Raw genomic sequence first — 16,893 nt, 5'->3', positions numbered from 1 at the left:
GAAGATATTAAAGGAGCTCCCAGGAAAAGCACTAATTAGGATCATCAACCTAATAAATGCTTTATTCAGGCTGTAACTGTAAGAAGTGGTTGAAGTAATTATGATTTCCAAACCAGAAAATTTACCTTATGCAACAACGTGGCCAATATTACTATGGCTGACAATGTCATAATTATTAGAACAAATTATATTATAAAGGATAAAACCAATAATTGTGGAAAAGTATCTTATTCCAGATTATCAATTTGGTTTCATCAAAAATCACTAGAAGAAAGTAAGATTTTTTTCTGCAATATTTTTAGATGTTGCTCAAGCTGTCGATTTTAGTCTGGCGCGAGGGTTTAAAGCATACAATTAAACTGACTATACTTCAGAGTGCAACGAGAAGATCCCTATTCTGACTTGAGGAAACTCAAGCCATAGCCGGGTGTACCTCAGGAAGTGTATTGGAACCAGTTCGTTATTAGATGTACACTCGGGATTTGTCTACGTTCAATGAAAGTGTTGTTGCTATATTTACAGATACTATTATATTCTTGGATAAAGGTTGTATGACGGCCTTGTTCGTTAGCTACAGAAAATGTTACCGAAGCAAGAAAATAAACTATTAAAATCTTACATTATAGTCCGAATGTTTAGAATCAAACAAGATAAAGACTATTCTACAATAAAATAAGTTAAAGCAGGTGTATAACAAGGAAGTGTATTGGGGCCAATTCTGTACTTACTCTACACATGTGATGTACCACAAACTACATTTGCCAATAACATAACTTCCATATTTGCTCTCGTAGACAATGGCGAAGAAGCAATATATAAATAACTAGACCCGAACGTGGAAAATTAAAATTAATGAAAGTAAATCTTGTACACAAGCAAGTGCTGAAACTTATATGGATATAAAATAAATAGAATACAATTTTTTCAGAAGATTCTAAAAGAACTTGAAGAAGTATTATAGGATACCAAGTTTCACTCCGGATATCAAAGGAATTGCAAGGTGGTATGACATGAGGGCAGACTCCAACCTCATGTCATTAAAAGTAATGCAACTCTTATATAACACCAGAAGATAGAGCTGATGTAAAAGATATTAAAAGAAAATAATATAAAGAAAAAATATTTCATTCAAGCCAATAATATCATTTAAATAAGGATATACTACAAATTTTGTATAATATTGGAATAATTAAATGCATTAATTAAATAATAATAATTAAATATATTATATATTTAAATCATTTCCGCGTCGGTCAACATTAATAAAAATTCCATTTCACGACTTTTCATATGAATATACATGAAATTAGGTTTTGGGGGAACTAATTGTGCATTGGTATTGCCCTAAATTTTATACATCTTATACAAACTTTTTATTTCCTAAAGTACTTCACACTTTCAAACACAGTGTAATATCTATAATATATAATGTTTTTCTTATATAATTCTTGAAAATATTTAGTTATTTAATTAGATTTTGCAATGAAGGTTTTTTAATTTTTTCTGGAACCGAATCTCGTTATTTTGTTTTTACATTTAAACATATCATTTTTACCGCAGCTGCTGCAAAAATTGCGTGATAAAAAAAGCTGTTAGTTCCTAAAATACCCACTTACTATAAAAATAGTTATAATATTTTATATGTTATATATGCTATATTCTAAAACTCAGCTGCATTCTTAGATGTAGCACAAGCCTTCGATAGGGTTTGGCATGAAGGCCTTGTTCATAAACTACAGAAAATGCGACCAAAACAACACATCAAACTACTAAAATCATACATTATAGCTAGAATGTTTAGAGTTAAACAAGAAGCTTACTCTACAATAAATGAAGCTAAAACAGGTATACCATAAGGACATATACTGGGTCAATGATATATCTACTCTACACTTGTGATATACCACAAATGGAGAATATTATGATCGTTACATTTGCTGATGATACATTTGCGGTTATAGCTGTCGGACACAATAGTGAAGAAGCCTCACGAAAATTACAACAGGCAAGTGACAATATAAATAATTGGACACAAGTTTGGAAAATAAGAATTAATGAAACTAAATCTCTACATGTCTAGTTCACCTATAAACAGACCTTAAAAGCACCATTAACATTAAATAATACTAGCGTTTCATATAGCAACACCGCTAAATATCTCGGAACGAATCTCGATGCAAGGAACATATAAAGAAGAAAAGAAGAGAACTGGTATTGAAATATAGGAAAATATACTGGCTAATTGGAAGAAAATCACAATTGTCAGTACATAATAAATTGCTATTATATAAGCAAATAATGAAACCTATATGGACGGAGTTTAATTATGGAGATGTTCCGCAAAGAGCGACCTAAACAATATACACATTTTTCAGAACAAACTCCTAAGAAGTATTGAGGGCGCATCCAATTACTATAGGACTGACTACCTACATGGAGACCTTCAGATACCCACAGTCGGTCAAAAAATCAAGAGAATTGCAAGGGGGCATGAGGATAGACTCCATTCTAATGACAATATTGAGGTATTGCAACTTTTGGATACCACCAGAGCAGGACACAAACTGAAAAGAATCGAACCATATGATCTTGTGTAGTGTCGTGTTGTGAGGTGCATATATTAAAAATAGAGCAGTGACATGTATAAACATTATTTCACCAGAGCCTGATATAGGGTCGATGGGTCCTCCTAGTTATACCTAGATTTAAGTTATCTTAAAGACAAATTGTAGGTTAGTCGGGAACGAATAGTAACAATGTAATAATTAAATGATAAAAAATATATATTTTAATATAATAATTTATAACACGCAATGATTTCTTAGTAAAAACTACAAAGTCAATCGTAAACAACTAAAGTTAGTAAATATCATGAAATATGTTAAAAATTATAAACAAAAATGCCAAAAAACCAGTGGCGCCAAAGATCTTAGATTAAATTTCAGATCAAAGCATTATACCCTCTGCTTTCTGGTGGCTCTGAAGCAAATATAATGTTGTAATTCACCACGCATACGTCAGAGGGAACTGTGCGTGAATAAGATTACTCAAAGGGAATGGGAGAAATGTGTCGGGTTTGCATATGAAAAATGCTAGGTCGCGGGACGCCTTTCTTATTCGATATTCTTTCTTATAAGCGTAAAACGTGTTCAACTATTCTTTTGTTTGAATTTATGCGTAGCAATATAAGTTGGGATTGACGGAGCTAGGGTTTAAGTTTGTATACAATGACCAGAAAAAAAATTTATTTAAATGTTAGGGTTACGTGATATTACTCGGTTTTTTTATCTTACGGAACACGCCGTGATTTATTTTTTTTTTACATATATCTACACGTAATGCCGCGTAAATGCCACGCGTATGTATTGTTCAGTTTACATGCCAAGTCTTAGTCATTACAATTTAGAACAAGCGCATCCAACAAAAAGTATTGGAGCCCCTCAAAGATAATCTTCATCGAAGGGTTTTCATTCCAATATCATTTATAACGGAAGCCAAGTGCAACGACCATAGAACCTCAACACATAATGATTAGAATAATATGGTATGGTCCAATGAATAATCGTTTACCAGTTTTATGTATGAAGAGGCCCAAAAGTCCGATTGGTTTACATTAAACGACATTAGAAACCTAACATTTCGTACTATACATTTTATTTAGCAGTTTTGGGTTGACCCAATTTTGTTTGAATTCACGTCAAAGATGGGCACCAGCAAAGAGATAACACGCTGTTTCTTTTAATATTTTTAATAGTTTTTCTTGAATAAAGGTGGAAAATAATAATATAATTTGGGTCATATTCAAAAAAAAATTTAATTACCAACCAAATAAATCTAAATTAATATTATTGTTTGGGTTTAACACAGACTTTGAAGTGATCACTTAGTAGTAGCTACAATCGTATAGTAAATAGATAAAGGGGTTTAGGTAGATGTTAAGCTAAATTGTGTGCATATAGTAAAATAAAAAATACGTGTAATAGAAAGGTTAAATAAGATTTTTGTTCATTTTCATTCAGTTATTACAATGATTATAATGTACATAGTTAATTTAAAAATGAGTTTTTTGTGTTTAAAATCCAAGTTTGATTAGTTTTAAATTTTTACTGAATTCCTTATTTATTGCTTGAAGTCGGTTCAATTTTTTTGTTAAAAATATTTTATAGTAATTACTGTGTTATCAGTGATCGCCCATGAGGTCGACATTTCACCACAACTTATAAAGTTAATCATGTTTCTCCCATAATAGAGTAAAGAGAATTGCGTAAAAATGATATGTAGTCATTACTAAAACTTGTTTTGACAATATTTTTATTACAAAATCAGACATGTATTTGATATATAACATTAGTTACAGTAACAAATTTCTCTATATTAAAATACATGCAAGCTATCTCAAGTACTAACAGTCACTAACACATTTTAAATGGCATTTGATTAAATAAATTTAAATTATTACATCACTGAACATTATAATAAAAGTATCATGAGTAATATTATTTTCAGAGCTGCAACAACTTCGGAGCATAAAATATAAATATATGAGATTTTATGTACTTTTACGTTAATCATAAAAATGTAATAGTAAACGATGTAATACATATTTGTATATTAATTAAAACAATAACGAACAAACTTAGCCATTTTATTTTTTACAATATAGAAATTATATTAGAGTAATATATTTATAATCCTTAAATAATCTATTGACTTCTCAAAACTTCTAAAGTAAAGTAAATAACTAAAATAATTGATAAATAGTTCAAACAATAAATTTCCAAATAGTAACATATTTTTACACCAGATATATATCAAATTAATGGAAATTTTCAAAATTAAGAATAGATTGATTGAGGTTTACGTTATGAATCTGAAAAGATTGATCGCAAAACTCTAAAGGCTTTCTATGAGACCACAGACGATTCTTGTTATTCTGGAATTTTATTAATCTATGTTAGGAACTTTATATGATCCTACTTTTCTTAGTCGTTAAATCATAACTACCATTACTATTTAATAGATGCAAGAAAACAGGAATAACCACAAGTAGTACAGAATCTTAAAAACGACACTGCTTAAAATTATATTAAATTACTTAATAATATCTTAACTTACCCACTTTACGTGTTAATGTGGTTTCAAATAGCAAAAAAACTATCGACTGAAAACAGTCGAAACAGTCGATAGTCAAAAAACTAGCGACTTACTATTTTCAGTGAAATGCAGGGTTCGACTGTTTTTTCAATTCATGATGTCAGACGAAGTTGTACGAATCCTGTCCTGTATAAATTGTGGGAGAGGCAAGGATGGAGATAATTGGTTGGAGCATTTCATTTTGTATATGCTTATATTTTCCAACGGTAGTATAAGCGAGACGGAGATATATAAATTCATTCACGAACTAACTTTAAATAAGAAAAGTAAAAAAATAAATACTGAATTCTATTAACATGCAACTAATAATTTCATTTCAAAGGAAGTTGAATTACTTTTTTTTAAATATATTTTAAGGTCTCCTTTTACCAACCATATGTTTATCTGGACTGGACCTAACGTTTAACGTGGGCTCCGAACCACGGTCCTCAGCATTGAGCCTATCGACTGGCGAGTGACCAACTTTAGAAATCATCCCAGCAAACACCCGGTCTTACCCAGCCTGGTTACTGGCGTGACTGGGATCATTATCCTTGTCGGATTTTACACTCTTGCCTAGAACATTCACAAACATAAATTTACGACTATGACCCAGCAGGATTCGAACCCGCGGCTATCGCAACAGTAGGAGGACCGTCCTATCGCCTTTACCACTGCGCCACTAAGCTGGCTTGAATTACTTTTATATTTAAATGTTCTGAAGATCTATAAAAAGGAGTGGAATTCTTCTGTGGAATGGAATAATGCCCCACAATTTTTTTTATCGTATTTTAATATATTAATTCCTATTTTTAAATAAAGTACTTTAATAAATATAGACTTCAATAATAAATTTAAAAAATGTGATGTTACTTAATAATAAATTAAATAAATTAAAAAACTAAAGATGTACAATAACCATAAATACTAAATAAAAATTAAACATATACCTAATCATAGAAAAACTAATCCATGACATAATTAAATATGATGGCACAATAACTACTATAGCTTTTTGAAATAAATTAAATGCTTTATTTATTATTGAACGGGAATATTTTTTAACAAAAATCGAGAGAGTCATCGAAATATTGTTAAATTCGAAGTATAATAATATTACAAATAATTTTTTCGAAATATATTATTGCCATAAAAACAGTCAAAAGTATTTAATTATTTTTCATTCATAGTTTTAATATTTACCCTGATTTACCCCATTACATTAACAATCCTTAAAAATATCGTTCTAAAATGCTGCTATATTAATATACAATATATTGTTATTTACAAGCAAACTACCACAAAATCATAAAACTATACGTATTACATATAAATCTATGTAAACATAAACTGGGTACAATTTTGTCAAAGTCGCCGCTAGGACGACAGAGCCAGAATGTTAAAAATCAATCGAATGAAACCAGTAGAACCAAAAATAGCGAATGAAAACAGTCCACTGAAAGTCACTGGTAAAAAGTAGTAAAATCAGTCGAACCAAAAATAGTGACTGAAACAGTGGATAATAAAATGTAGTCAATTACTAAACAGTCGGTAGTTTCCAACGCTAGATTCAAATATACATTTTAAAGACTTGTCTTTGGATTTAAAATTGGTTTACTCCCACTTTGCGGTACAGCGCTGCCAAATTTACGTCATAACGTAAAATTACACCTTGGTAGTCGATTTACGAACAACAAAAATGGCGTATAATGTACTGTATTAGAATTGGAGCTGGCAGCAGGCAGTCGGTTCTAATGAAAATAGAGCCTAAATATTTGTTTATATATTACGTTATATTTGTTTAACTATTCCTGGTTCCTTGATTTGGACGTATTTCGTTTTATTGGAATTTAACGCTTATTTGTAGCGCCTATTTCACAAAAAGTTTAGGCCTAAAAATTCTTCCTTCGTATAAGCTTTAACTGTGCCGAATTTCAAGCCCCTCGGTGATGCCGTTTTGCTCTAAAAAGGGACGCACAATTTTCGCTAAGCCGATTAATACATAGAAAATTAGAAAACATCATTGCTTAACATAAATATTGCTTTTATATATTCGATAAATATATGACCACAAAATTACAGACTTAGAATGCGATCTCCCCTGTATAAAACGGTGGCCAAATTATGCTTTGCTACGCCACCACAGATCGCGCAAAGCGGGCTTGTTTAATACGGAGGGGATTAAAAAAAAAGAATAAAATTTATTTATATTACAGGGTGAAATAAAAAAATACAATATTAATAAAATATTTTATTTAAATACTAGTTAACATTTGTTTAAAATATTTTCTAATTGTACATTAATTATTGTCGTAAATATTATACCATAAAAATCTATAAAATAAGTCCAGGATAGTAGTTACATATTACAATTTTGATTACGAAACCTCCTTTTCTTTTTATGTATTTTTATAGGTGTTTAATTGTACCCTATCCATAAGATATGTAGCCATGCAAAATTTTTTATTTTTTCCCTTTGCAATCCTGTATACTTCTTTCATTCACCTGAACGGGCAACACTTAATTATTACTTTTCTTATTATATTTCCCTTTTCTGGATGTTGAACACTGGTAATGGTTTCAAAAAAAGACATTGAGTGACATTGGTTGGCATAACATTTTATCAATTTTTTGGGCAATACATAAAAAATTCTAAAGATGGCTTCAAAAACATATGAATTGAAACAAATTCCTGGTATCGTAAGACAACATTTGTCATATTTGCGAGCTTTAATAAATTCTGTATCGGTATCGCTTTTCCGATACATAATTTTTGGCCCACAACCTTCACATTTAATTAACTATAATAATTTTCTGGCAAGGAAACCAGATATGGTTCTAAAATTCCTCTCTATTTTATTTTTTTATGTGTAAGAACTGTTATGGAAGGCATGGATGATAATGTGAAGGCTGTTGTAGATTGGTTGCCAGTCACCACATCGCTTGTAAAAAAAGTAAATAAATATTAATCATTAAAATTAAAAATGTAAGTTATCCAAACCTCGAGGTTATAACGATAACGAGGCTTTTGAATGCTAGGACGAAATGGTCAGGTGTCGGAAAAATTGCAGATAGTATCCGAGCTCTAGATTCTATAAAATAAAAATTATAAAAATTAACAATATAATAAAAAGATATTACAGCCACTTGTACTTTTTGGCGTTGTATGGTATGGCTCCTGACTGTCTGAAGTTGAACGCACATGTTCCTCTATTTCTATATGATCCATATGGAGATAATATAATTTTAAATATTGAGGTATCTCTGTTTCGAAAAAATAGTACCTACTTTTTACATTATTTGTGTTGAAACTGGGAACTTCATCTTTGTTAAACAGTTGTCTGTCACATTTGGGTATGCCTATATAAATATTACTGAGAGAGCCCCTTAAGTTTATCATTGTTTACCTTATCAAGCCATTTCTTAAAGCTTAAAGCAAAACTCTTGCGAAAACGATGGATTCTGTTAGAACCACAAAACATTGAAATATTAAAACATTGACATAAAAATTAAAACATTGAAATCGACTCTGCAGATTTTGCTTAGAACCTTCACTTGACAAACGCTCGCGTTATATTTTAAGACATTTATAATTCAAATCGAAAGAACGAAATCTGTACTTTTTTGATCGGCCTCTGGCGGCGTGGCAGTACACTGTAATGGCTACGGTGCCCATTTAAGTTGCTATTCTATATTTCAATGTTTTGTGTATATGACGTACAAATACGGCACGAGATGTTTTGTTGTTGAATTGTTTTTATTTTACGATGTAATGCGATATCTAACCGAATCATTTCTTTTTTGTTTCAGTGTTCGTAGTGTTATGCATAAATATTTAGAGAAGAAAAACGATGTGTCTTTTGATAAGATCTTCCATCAAACGTTAGGTAAGTTATACAAGTAAATATATTAGCATCGGTTCGTGTTCCTCGGCCGATAATTTATCTTATTGGAGTTCGGACGTTTTATTTGTTAGGTTAAGGCCGTGAGACGCGGGCGGCTCTCTCTCTATCCTGCGGGCTCACGGATTAGGAAAATATACTTTTCTTTGGCGGGACACGGAATTATCGCTCGTTTTTGAAAGGAGGTTTATCTTTCCGCCGCTGTATACGTGTTCGTGTTCAAGAAGTAGTTTTGTCCCTAGAATCTCGACACATTTTAGTTTTTTTTCTTATTAAAATGTATGTAAGACAACTCTAAAGAATATTTATTCTGATCGCTATATTTCATGTCACGGGGATAGGCTGAAGAGCAACGCAGATGTTCTTGTAGAAAAATAACAAAAAATAAAAAAGTAAAACACTAAAATAGTTGACAAGTATGTCGGCAATTGCTTTCCGAATTTCGATCAAGAAAATATGTTGTTTACTTACAATGGGTAGTTAAAATGCCAATCGATCCAACAGTTTCTCATTTGAGCTAAACCATTCAGTATGCCATTTTTTAACTTCAACGATTTCAATGAAAAAGGTGGTAGTCGGATGGAGCCAAGTCTGGAGAGTATGGAGTGTGTGCTTAGCTTAAGTCAGTCTAGTTTAATTTGAGCTACTGCTAGCTGATCCGACAGATGTTATCCTATCTCAACTATAATTATTAAATGTGAAATGGAATAAATATATTTTTTTAAAACTCCAAAACACTGTGTTTATTGCAATGCTTTTTCATGTACAACATTGTTAGTTTTGTTTTCTGGTGCGTAAATAAATAGTGTTGATGGTTATCTATAATTTGAACGAAGACATTCACAATGAAGTATTAATTTTAACTGAGGACATGCGCTTTTGACCAAGAGTTGAGACGCGAGAGTTTCCGAGGCATTGAGAGAACCCGTACAAAGAAACGCGCCCCTTTTAAATCAACATAAAAACTACCTGCGATGTATAAAAAACTAACAGTTAAATGACATTTGTCAAACTGTAAAGCGCGCAAAGTTAACGCTCGTTAAGTTTTCTTAAAATATACAAATTTCTGTGTAATTTTATTAATTTCGCTTTACGCATGTATGCATCTTCTACAGCGTATTAGAAAATTAAAGAAAAAGAAGATGAATGAAATCAGTAAAGTCGTTCTCAAGTAACACATGGACTGAAAAATTACGGGCGTAACAAAGAATACGCATTTTTTGTTCAAAATTGGCTTTATACATCAACGTAATCTCCATCAAGAGCCACACAGTCATTACAGCTCGGCTCTAACATTCCAATACTACTGTTATAGAATGATTTATCTTTTGTCTCAAAATAGCCCTGTCACCAGTAGTGTCCACTCAGATGACGATCGTTTTGATTTCGGAGTGAATGAAGTGTGAGTAAAGTGATGGATCCATGTTTCATCCATTGTCACATATCGATGCAGATATTCCGGTTTATTATATTTAAACATAGCCAAAGACTGCTGAGAATTACCAACACGTTCTTGTTTTGTTCTTTGTTTTCGAACTTTGAACAGAGCTTTCTCATAGTCAATTGCTCAAACCAACACGTTCTTTTTCTTTACGATGCTAGCTAACCCATCCAATTTCGCTTTTCCATCATTCAAAACGATTTTGTGGATTTTTTAAAAGTTTTCTGGTGTTACCACCTCATTTGGACTTCCACTATATTCTGCATCATCGGTTTCTCTACGACCTCGTTTGAAATCAACAAACTAACGTTTTATTGCTATGTCTAATGGACCGGAGTCCTTTTAACACTTTCCAAGCCATTGCTCGGCTTGAACTGTATTTTTCCCATCAAGAAGCAGTGCTAAATTAAAACACGAAATTCTTTTTGATCCTTTGATTTGAAAATAACTAAAGTGCTGTCACTCTCAGCACAATAACTCACATTATGAAATTTTAACAGCTTTCTTTTGAAGGTTAATACTAACTGAAAAAGCGGCGAATGCAATAAAACTATGGCCATCTATGTGTTGGTCCCGGGAATTTTCAGCCTATGTGTGTAAAAATACAACTATAGATCCATTTTAACATTTCCATTTCATTGCGCCACCTTATGTATGGGGTTAGATATATAAATGCTTTTAAATAAATCTCAATATACACGATAATCCTGTTAAGGTTTTCGTTATAAAATTTTATAGGCATATTGCTTTATTCTTTTTTATGCGTTCCTATTTTTTCCTGGGCTTTTCGCGCGAAATATGAAAAGGGAAAATCTCTGTCAGAAGTTCAATATTTCATACCTCGTTCCTTTTTTTCCTCGTCTGATATGTCAGATGTGAAGATGATGAGGTAGGAAGTTGCGAAAGCACTGACACGGGCGATGAATTTTTTCTTACGCAGAGCGTTGAAATAGTCTATCGAAAAAAAATGGGAACGTATTTTATTGGGTTTTTATTAAGCGAAATTCTCAAAAAAAAAACGAAAATAAGTTTTACGTGGGCAAAATTTCGCACCTCATGTTTAAAATGTCGAAAGATGTTCTGTGAATATTTAACACATTTTTTTAATCCACAGTGTTCCAGTTAACAATTTTTCTACCTATATCCGTATTATATTAAATAATAAATCTATCAGAGAATTAAAATTATATAGTTTTTCAGAAATTGAATCGTTCAATATAATGAAATACTTTTAGCAAATTTAATTACACATGGCTGCAATTTCTTTTTTTAAATATTTTTCCCTTTTTACCAACGAGGGTCTATCTGGACTGGACTAAACCGAACCTCGGTCCTCGGCATTAGGCCTACCGACTAGCCAGTGACCAACTTAAGAGACCATCCTAGAAGACATCCGGTCTTATCCAGATTGGTTATTGGCATGACATAATAGTTGTTCCTTGTCGGATTTTCCACTATTGCCTATAAAGACATTTATAATTACAATCACAAACATAAAATACATCCATGCCATAGCAGGATTCGAACGCGCAACTATCGCAACAGTCAGAAAACCGTCCTGTCTTTTTTGACCACTGCGCCAACGTCTGCAAAATAGTTTTTAGGTTTGTGACTTGATCTCTATGTTTTTGGTTATTTTTAATTCGAAAATGACTTCGTTTTTATCATAAGACGATACGTTTTTTGGCAATTTATATATGTTAAATGTTAAACGAGTTGTTACATTAAAACAAAAAGGAATAAACTTGAAAAATATTATTTTATTAAGAAATCACTAACAACACATACTATTGATCGAATATACGTTCACTAATATACACTAAAACTACTTCTTTTTCCCACTGATGCTCCTCTTTGTGCATTTTTGACTATGGGAAGAATCTGATATCATTGAATTGCTTCGTATTCCTTGATATTTCAAACTCTTGAATGTCCTGCAATCATTCATCTTATTCTTTTTTGGGATGGGAATGAAGAAAATGCGCTTTAAGACTCATTGGGCAGCCTAAATCTTGAAATGATTTTAGCAAACTTTTTTTTGTTTATAGTTAGGGTCTTTATGGTCACCTGGTCCGATGAAAGGTATTTTCATCGGACGTATTTCCTTCGCCTTTACCTATGAGGCCTAGAAACTTCGAAATTATGTATTTGAAGCAGTATCCATATTTGGAAAGTGATTTTACAAATTGGTTCAACAACCCCAATTTTATTCGCACTGGTGGTAAAAGGACTTTATGTCTAAGTACCACTTAAATCCCATACTACGTGTGGAGGTTTCTTGGGGAACATGTTTTTCACCAGCATTAACCTTCCTCGACAGCCAACTCTTTTTGATTCTGTGATTTGATCGGCCTCTGCTATCCCATATACATGCATCCTATTATTTTCGTTTTCAGTATAGCAAAATTTATATTGAAAGTTGAAGATACTCAAACAGCTTTTTTATTGCAGACCTGTTCATAGTGATGGTGTATCAAAATTAATGTTAGTATCAGTGACTCTGTAATTTTTTTTAAATATTTCTTTCATAAACTATCTAAATTATTTTTATCCTAATTTTTTTTATTATAATTTAGTGTCTCTTTACCAATTACGCTTTATCACTTGTTTCTACATTCAGTGACGCATTGTCAATGATCGGTTAACTTCTAGAGTTTTCGTGTCATTGCCACACTTTGCGCAACTTTGCCAGTTTACAAGGGCTCGAAAGTTAGAATTCAGTCTGCTGAGTGCCGTCATATTGGTATTGCCCTTGAAACTGGTGAGACCCATTAGAATCACTAGTTATATCTATTTAAGTAAGAAGAATCACTAAGAAGTTCTTGATACTACTTTAGTATATATGAGAATTGAGGATGGATGAAGGGATAGAAACTAACGGAATTATTTATGATTTATTCGAGGGATTGACAATTTTAAGTTGACAATACAGCTACTCGAGGAAGCCCGGAGAAAGAAGTGACCGTCCAGTTTTTTTTGACCTGATTTACCAGCTGAAAAGGTGTCCTTGCTGATATTAACTCAATTTAGAGAACCTTAGGCGGCTTAGATAGCAGCCGCTTTTGGGGGAATAGTCTTCAGGGTTACCGGAGCGCCTCTGACAGGAATCTGAAGAAACGAACCATCTTATTTCTGGTGTGTTAATTTCCTGACGAATTTGGGTATCTCTGACAAACCATGGCGCGTTCAGAGTTTGTCTGACAAGTTTATTTTGCATTACCTCGAGCTTTTCCAGTAGTTCTGGCCGGACAAACCGATACCAAGTGTTAGATCCATATAACATGACGGACCTGATAAGCAACTTGTAAAGCTAAACTTTAATCATCAAAGACAATTTACTTTTTCTGCAGATTAGAGGGTTAAACACTGTGGCGACACCGTAGCCTTTGGAGATTGCTTTATTTATCTATGTTGACCATAGGAATCTACGGTCAAAGATGAGGTCGAGATATGTGGCTCTTCGTCGCCACGGGATTGAGAGTTTTCCCACTGTCAGCTGGCAGGCACGGATGTCTCTCGGATTGTGAAATATTATGGCCTGGACTTTATGGGGTTTGATTTGCAACCTCCAAAAATTTAATTGGGTTTGGAGTTTTCTCAGAGCGGCATCTACAGAACGAGAACTGGCGAAGAAAGCTGGATGACAATCCGCGTATTGGGCGGTTTCAACATCTTTCTTCATTGGAATGTCTGATATAAAGAGGTTGAATAATGCTGTAGTACCTCTCCGACAAAAGGAACGCAGTAAAATTGTCCGGTCTCCGGGTACACCGTCGAATATTTGTGCCGGGATTTTTATAGGTCCAGCTCCATCCATGGGTCTTTGATTATTGCGAGCGGGACTTGGGTGTTTCCCTTTTGGTATTGGGAATTCCATAATTCTGTTAAAACTTATTAAATTATTTGCAAATACCAATTCAGATTGTTGGTATGGCTATTTGTTCTGATACAGGATGGATGTTCACATATATTATAGAAGATAATATTTGTACCAATAAATTTATCAAATTGTCAACTTGAATTTAAAGAATTGTTAGATTAATTAATGAAAAGGTTAATTTGTAAATCCAAGAAAATATACATATAATTCATAGGAACTGGATCATTACGTTTGAGGGTGTATGCCATGCGTACCTATCAATAGACTCTTAAGAGTTTACCTGGACTGCACCTACCGCCTAATGTGTGCTTCGAACCACGGTCCTCAGCATTAAGCTTACAGACAACGTCAGTAAAGTGAGACTGAACTTAAGAGAGATCAACTTAAGATTGAACAACTGAACTTAGGGTCACTGGTCTTGTTACTGGCGGTACTTTAATTTTACAGTAATTCTAATTCAATGTGCTTCTTACACTCTTTACGTGTAATAGTTACATTTTTAGTTTACTTTTAAACATAAACAGTATATGAAAACAATTCCAGTCAGAGCAGTAATTAAGACCTTTTACTTTTTGATTTTAGCTTTTAATAGTACATATATTACATTATTTGAAATCTCGTCGATATTCTATGTTGTTCTAGTTTTGGGTGTGTAGCTCTACATATTTACTTTAAACATTTACAAGACCATTATTAACAGAATTAAATTTTCGATTTATTTCGAAACCCAAATATTTTATGAAAATATTTTTCGTTGTCAAATATTGGAACTAAAAAATTAGTTACTGCTTTATTATATTTACCATAGCGGATTTGTTTGTTTTGAGGCCAATCGATGTGTATTTTTATTTCAAAAAGGTTGTTCGTATTTTTATTTTGTACTGAGTGTGTGATAAATGAATAGTTAAGAATTAAAATGTTTCTGGAAAATTTTAAACTTTTGTAGATAAAAGTCTACTTTTAAATTTAAATTATTTTAATTTAATTAAACTTTTGTTTGCAAAATTTGTTTATCTTTATATTTCGAAGAATTCCATAACCAGAACTTATTAAATTCATCAATCGTCGTGGTAGCACTGAGTTATAATTACGTATGTTAACTACTATAATACAAGGAGTTAAATAATATATAGTCTGGTTGTGTTATGGATTAAATAAAATGATACAATTATATTGAAATATATTTTCCAAGTAAGTAACTGATATGAATAACCGAACACTTCTGATTATTTTATCTAATATTTGTTTATTTAATTGATTCTTTATTTATTCTAATGAAAATACAGTTTATCGAAACTTATGTGTATATATTTCTTCAATTGTTTGTAGTAGATACGGGGATAGTTTGACAAACTGGTGACTTTCCGCGCTATAGTTGGCGCAAATGGGACGCTGCTCGGTGAGACGACGCAGTGAGGGCAGGATACATTAAAAATCAGTGTGGTCCTATATATTGACTAAACTGCGCTGGCTCGCGCGTCCCCTGTATTAGAAATATTTGAATATTCTCAGTATTGCTTGGGACGTCATGAGTAGGGCTGAATCTTATCTATAACCGAACTTCTGATATTGGCATATTGTTAGTTTAAGGGTAAAATATACTCTGTATTAGTTATTAAAATAAACGATAAGTTTTATATTAATCTATATATACGATATATAGGTATATATAGTAAACATTACTTTTAAAAAAACAGTAAGAACATGACATTAATTTACGAAACATTTAGGGGAGGTAAAAAGTAAAATACAGCATAATACTATATGTTTATATTATATTAGTTTATATTATATATATATATATATATATATATATATATATATATATAAATTCTTTATGCACTATTATGTTTATTTTATTTATCGTCCTGTGGCTTCCAACTTTCAAAGCCTTACAAATTCTTAAAATATAGATTAGATTGTTTAACATCTATATTGTAGCTCCGACGAAGATGCTGCCAAAATTCAGTATGCGTGGACTAAAATTATTAAATTGGAGACCCAGAAAAAGCAGATGATCCTTCTTGTTATCGGCTTTAGTTGTGCAACAAGCTCATGGTGAAATCTTTCTTTCTCTTGCTACCAAGTATGTCATATTACAAACTTGACATATTAATTTACTTTCACTGCAAAATTTAAGTCTTTTAATTGATTTATCCTATTTGTAACCACTGAAACTAAACCTACTCTCCATATTTGTCATCCTGTTAAAACTAAAAGCCCAACGTTCAATCAAAGCAATCCGGTACATTGCCATTTCTTTTGAGAAACGCTTGGCTTGGAATACCATGCAGTGTTGCCAAATCTAAGGTCAAGACTATATATTGTACTAAATACTAAAAAACGTATCTATTCTATTATTATTATTTTTTTCAAAACAAAATATAAAAGTTAATGTCAGAAAGTCTTATTAAATATATTATTTTTCTAAAATAAAATCCATAAAGCAAATAGCCTAACTGTAAATTTGGCAACATCGACTTTTAGCATTTCGTCTTGCGGCGAGTATATTGCGACGACGAATATACGAATTGTTC

General features: G+C 32.1%; 1 protein-coding gene across 3 annotated transcripts in view; it reads left to right on the top strand.

Moving 5' to 3' along the window:
- Gprk1 (G protein-coupled receptor kinase 1) overlaps nucleotides 1-16,893 on the top strand; it is a 270,383-nt gene that overhangs the window by 36,784 nt on the left and 216,706 nt on the right. For all 3 annotated transcript variants that reach the window (XM_076402702.1, XM_076402691.1, XM_076402710.1), the window contains one exon: nucleotides 8,944-9,020. In XM_076402702.1, the coding sequence (XP_076258817.1) occupies nucleotides 8,944-9,020 (77 nt within the window). The remainder of the gene's footprint in view (nucleotides 1-8,943; nucleotides 9,021-16,893) is intronic.

This window comes from Rhynchophorus ferrugineus, unplaced genomic scaffold (assembly GCF_030347505.1).
Source record: "Rhynchophorus ferrugineus isolate W39M unplaced genomic scaffold, kcgeb_rfMv2 rfM1, whole genome shotgun sequence".
Lineage (NCBI taxonomy): Eukaryota > Metazoa > Arthropoda > Insecta > Coleoptera > Curculionidae > Rhynchophorus > Rhynchophorus ferrugineus.
This window is presented reverse-complemented; position numbering and strand designations above follow the sequence as displayed.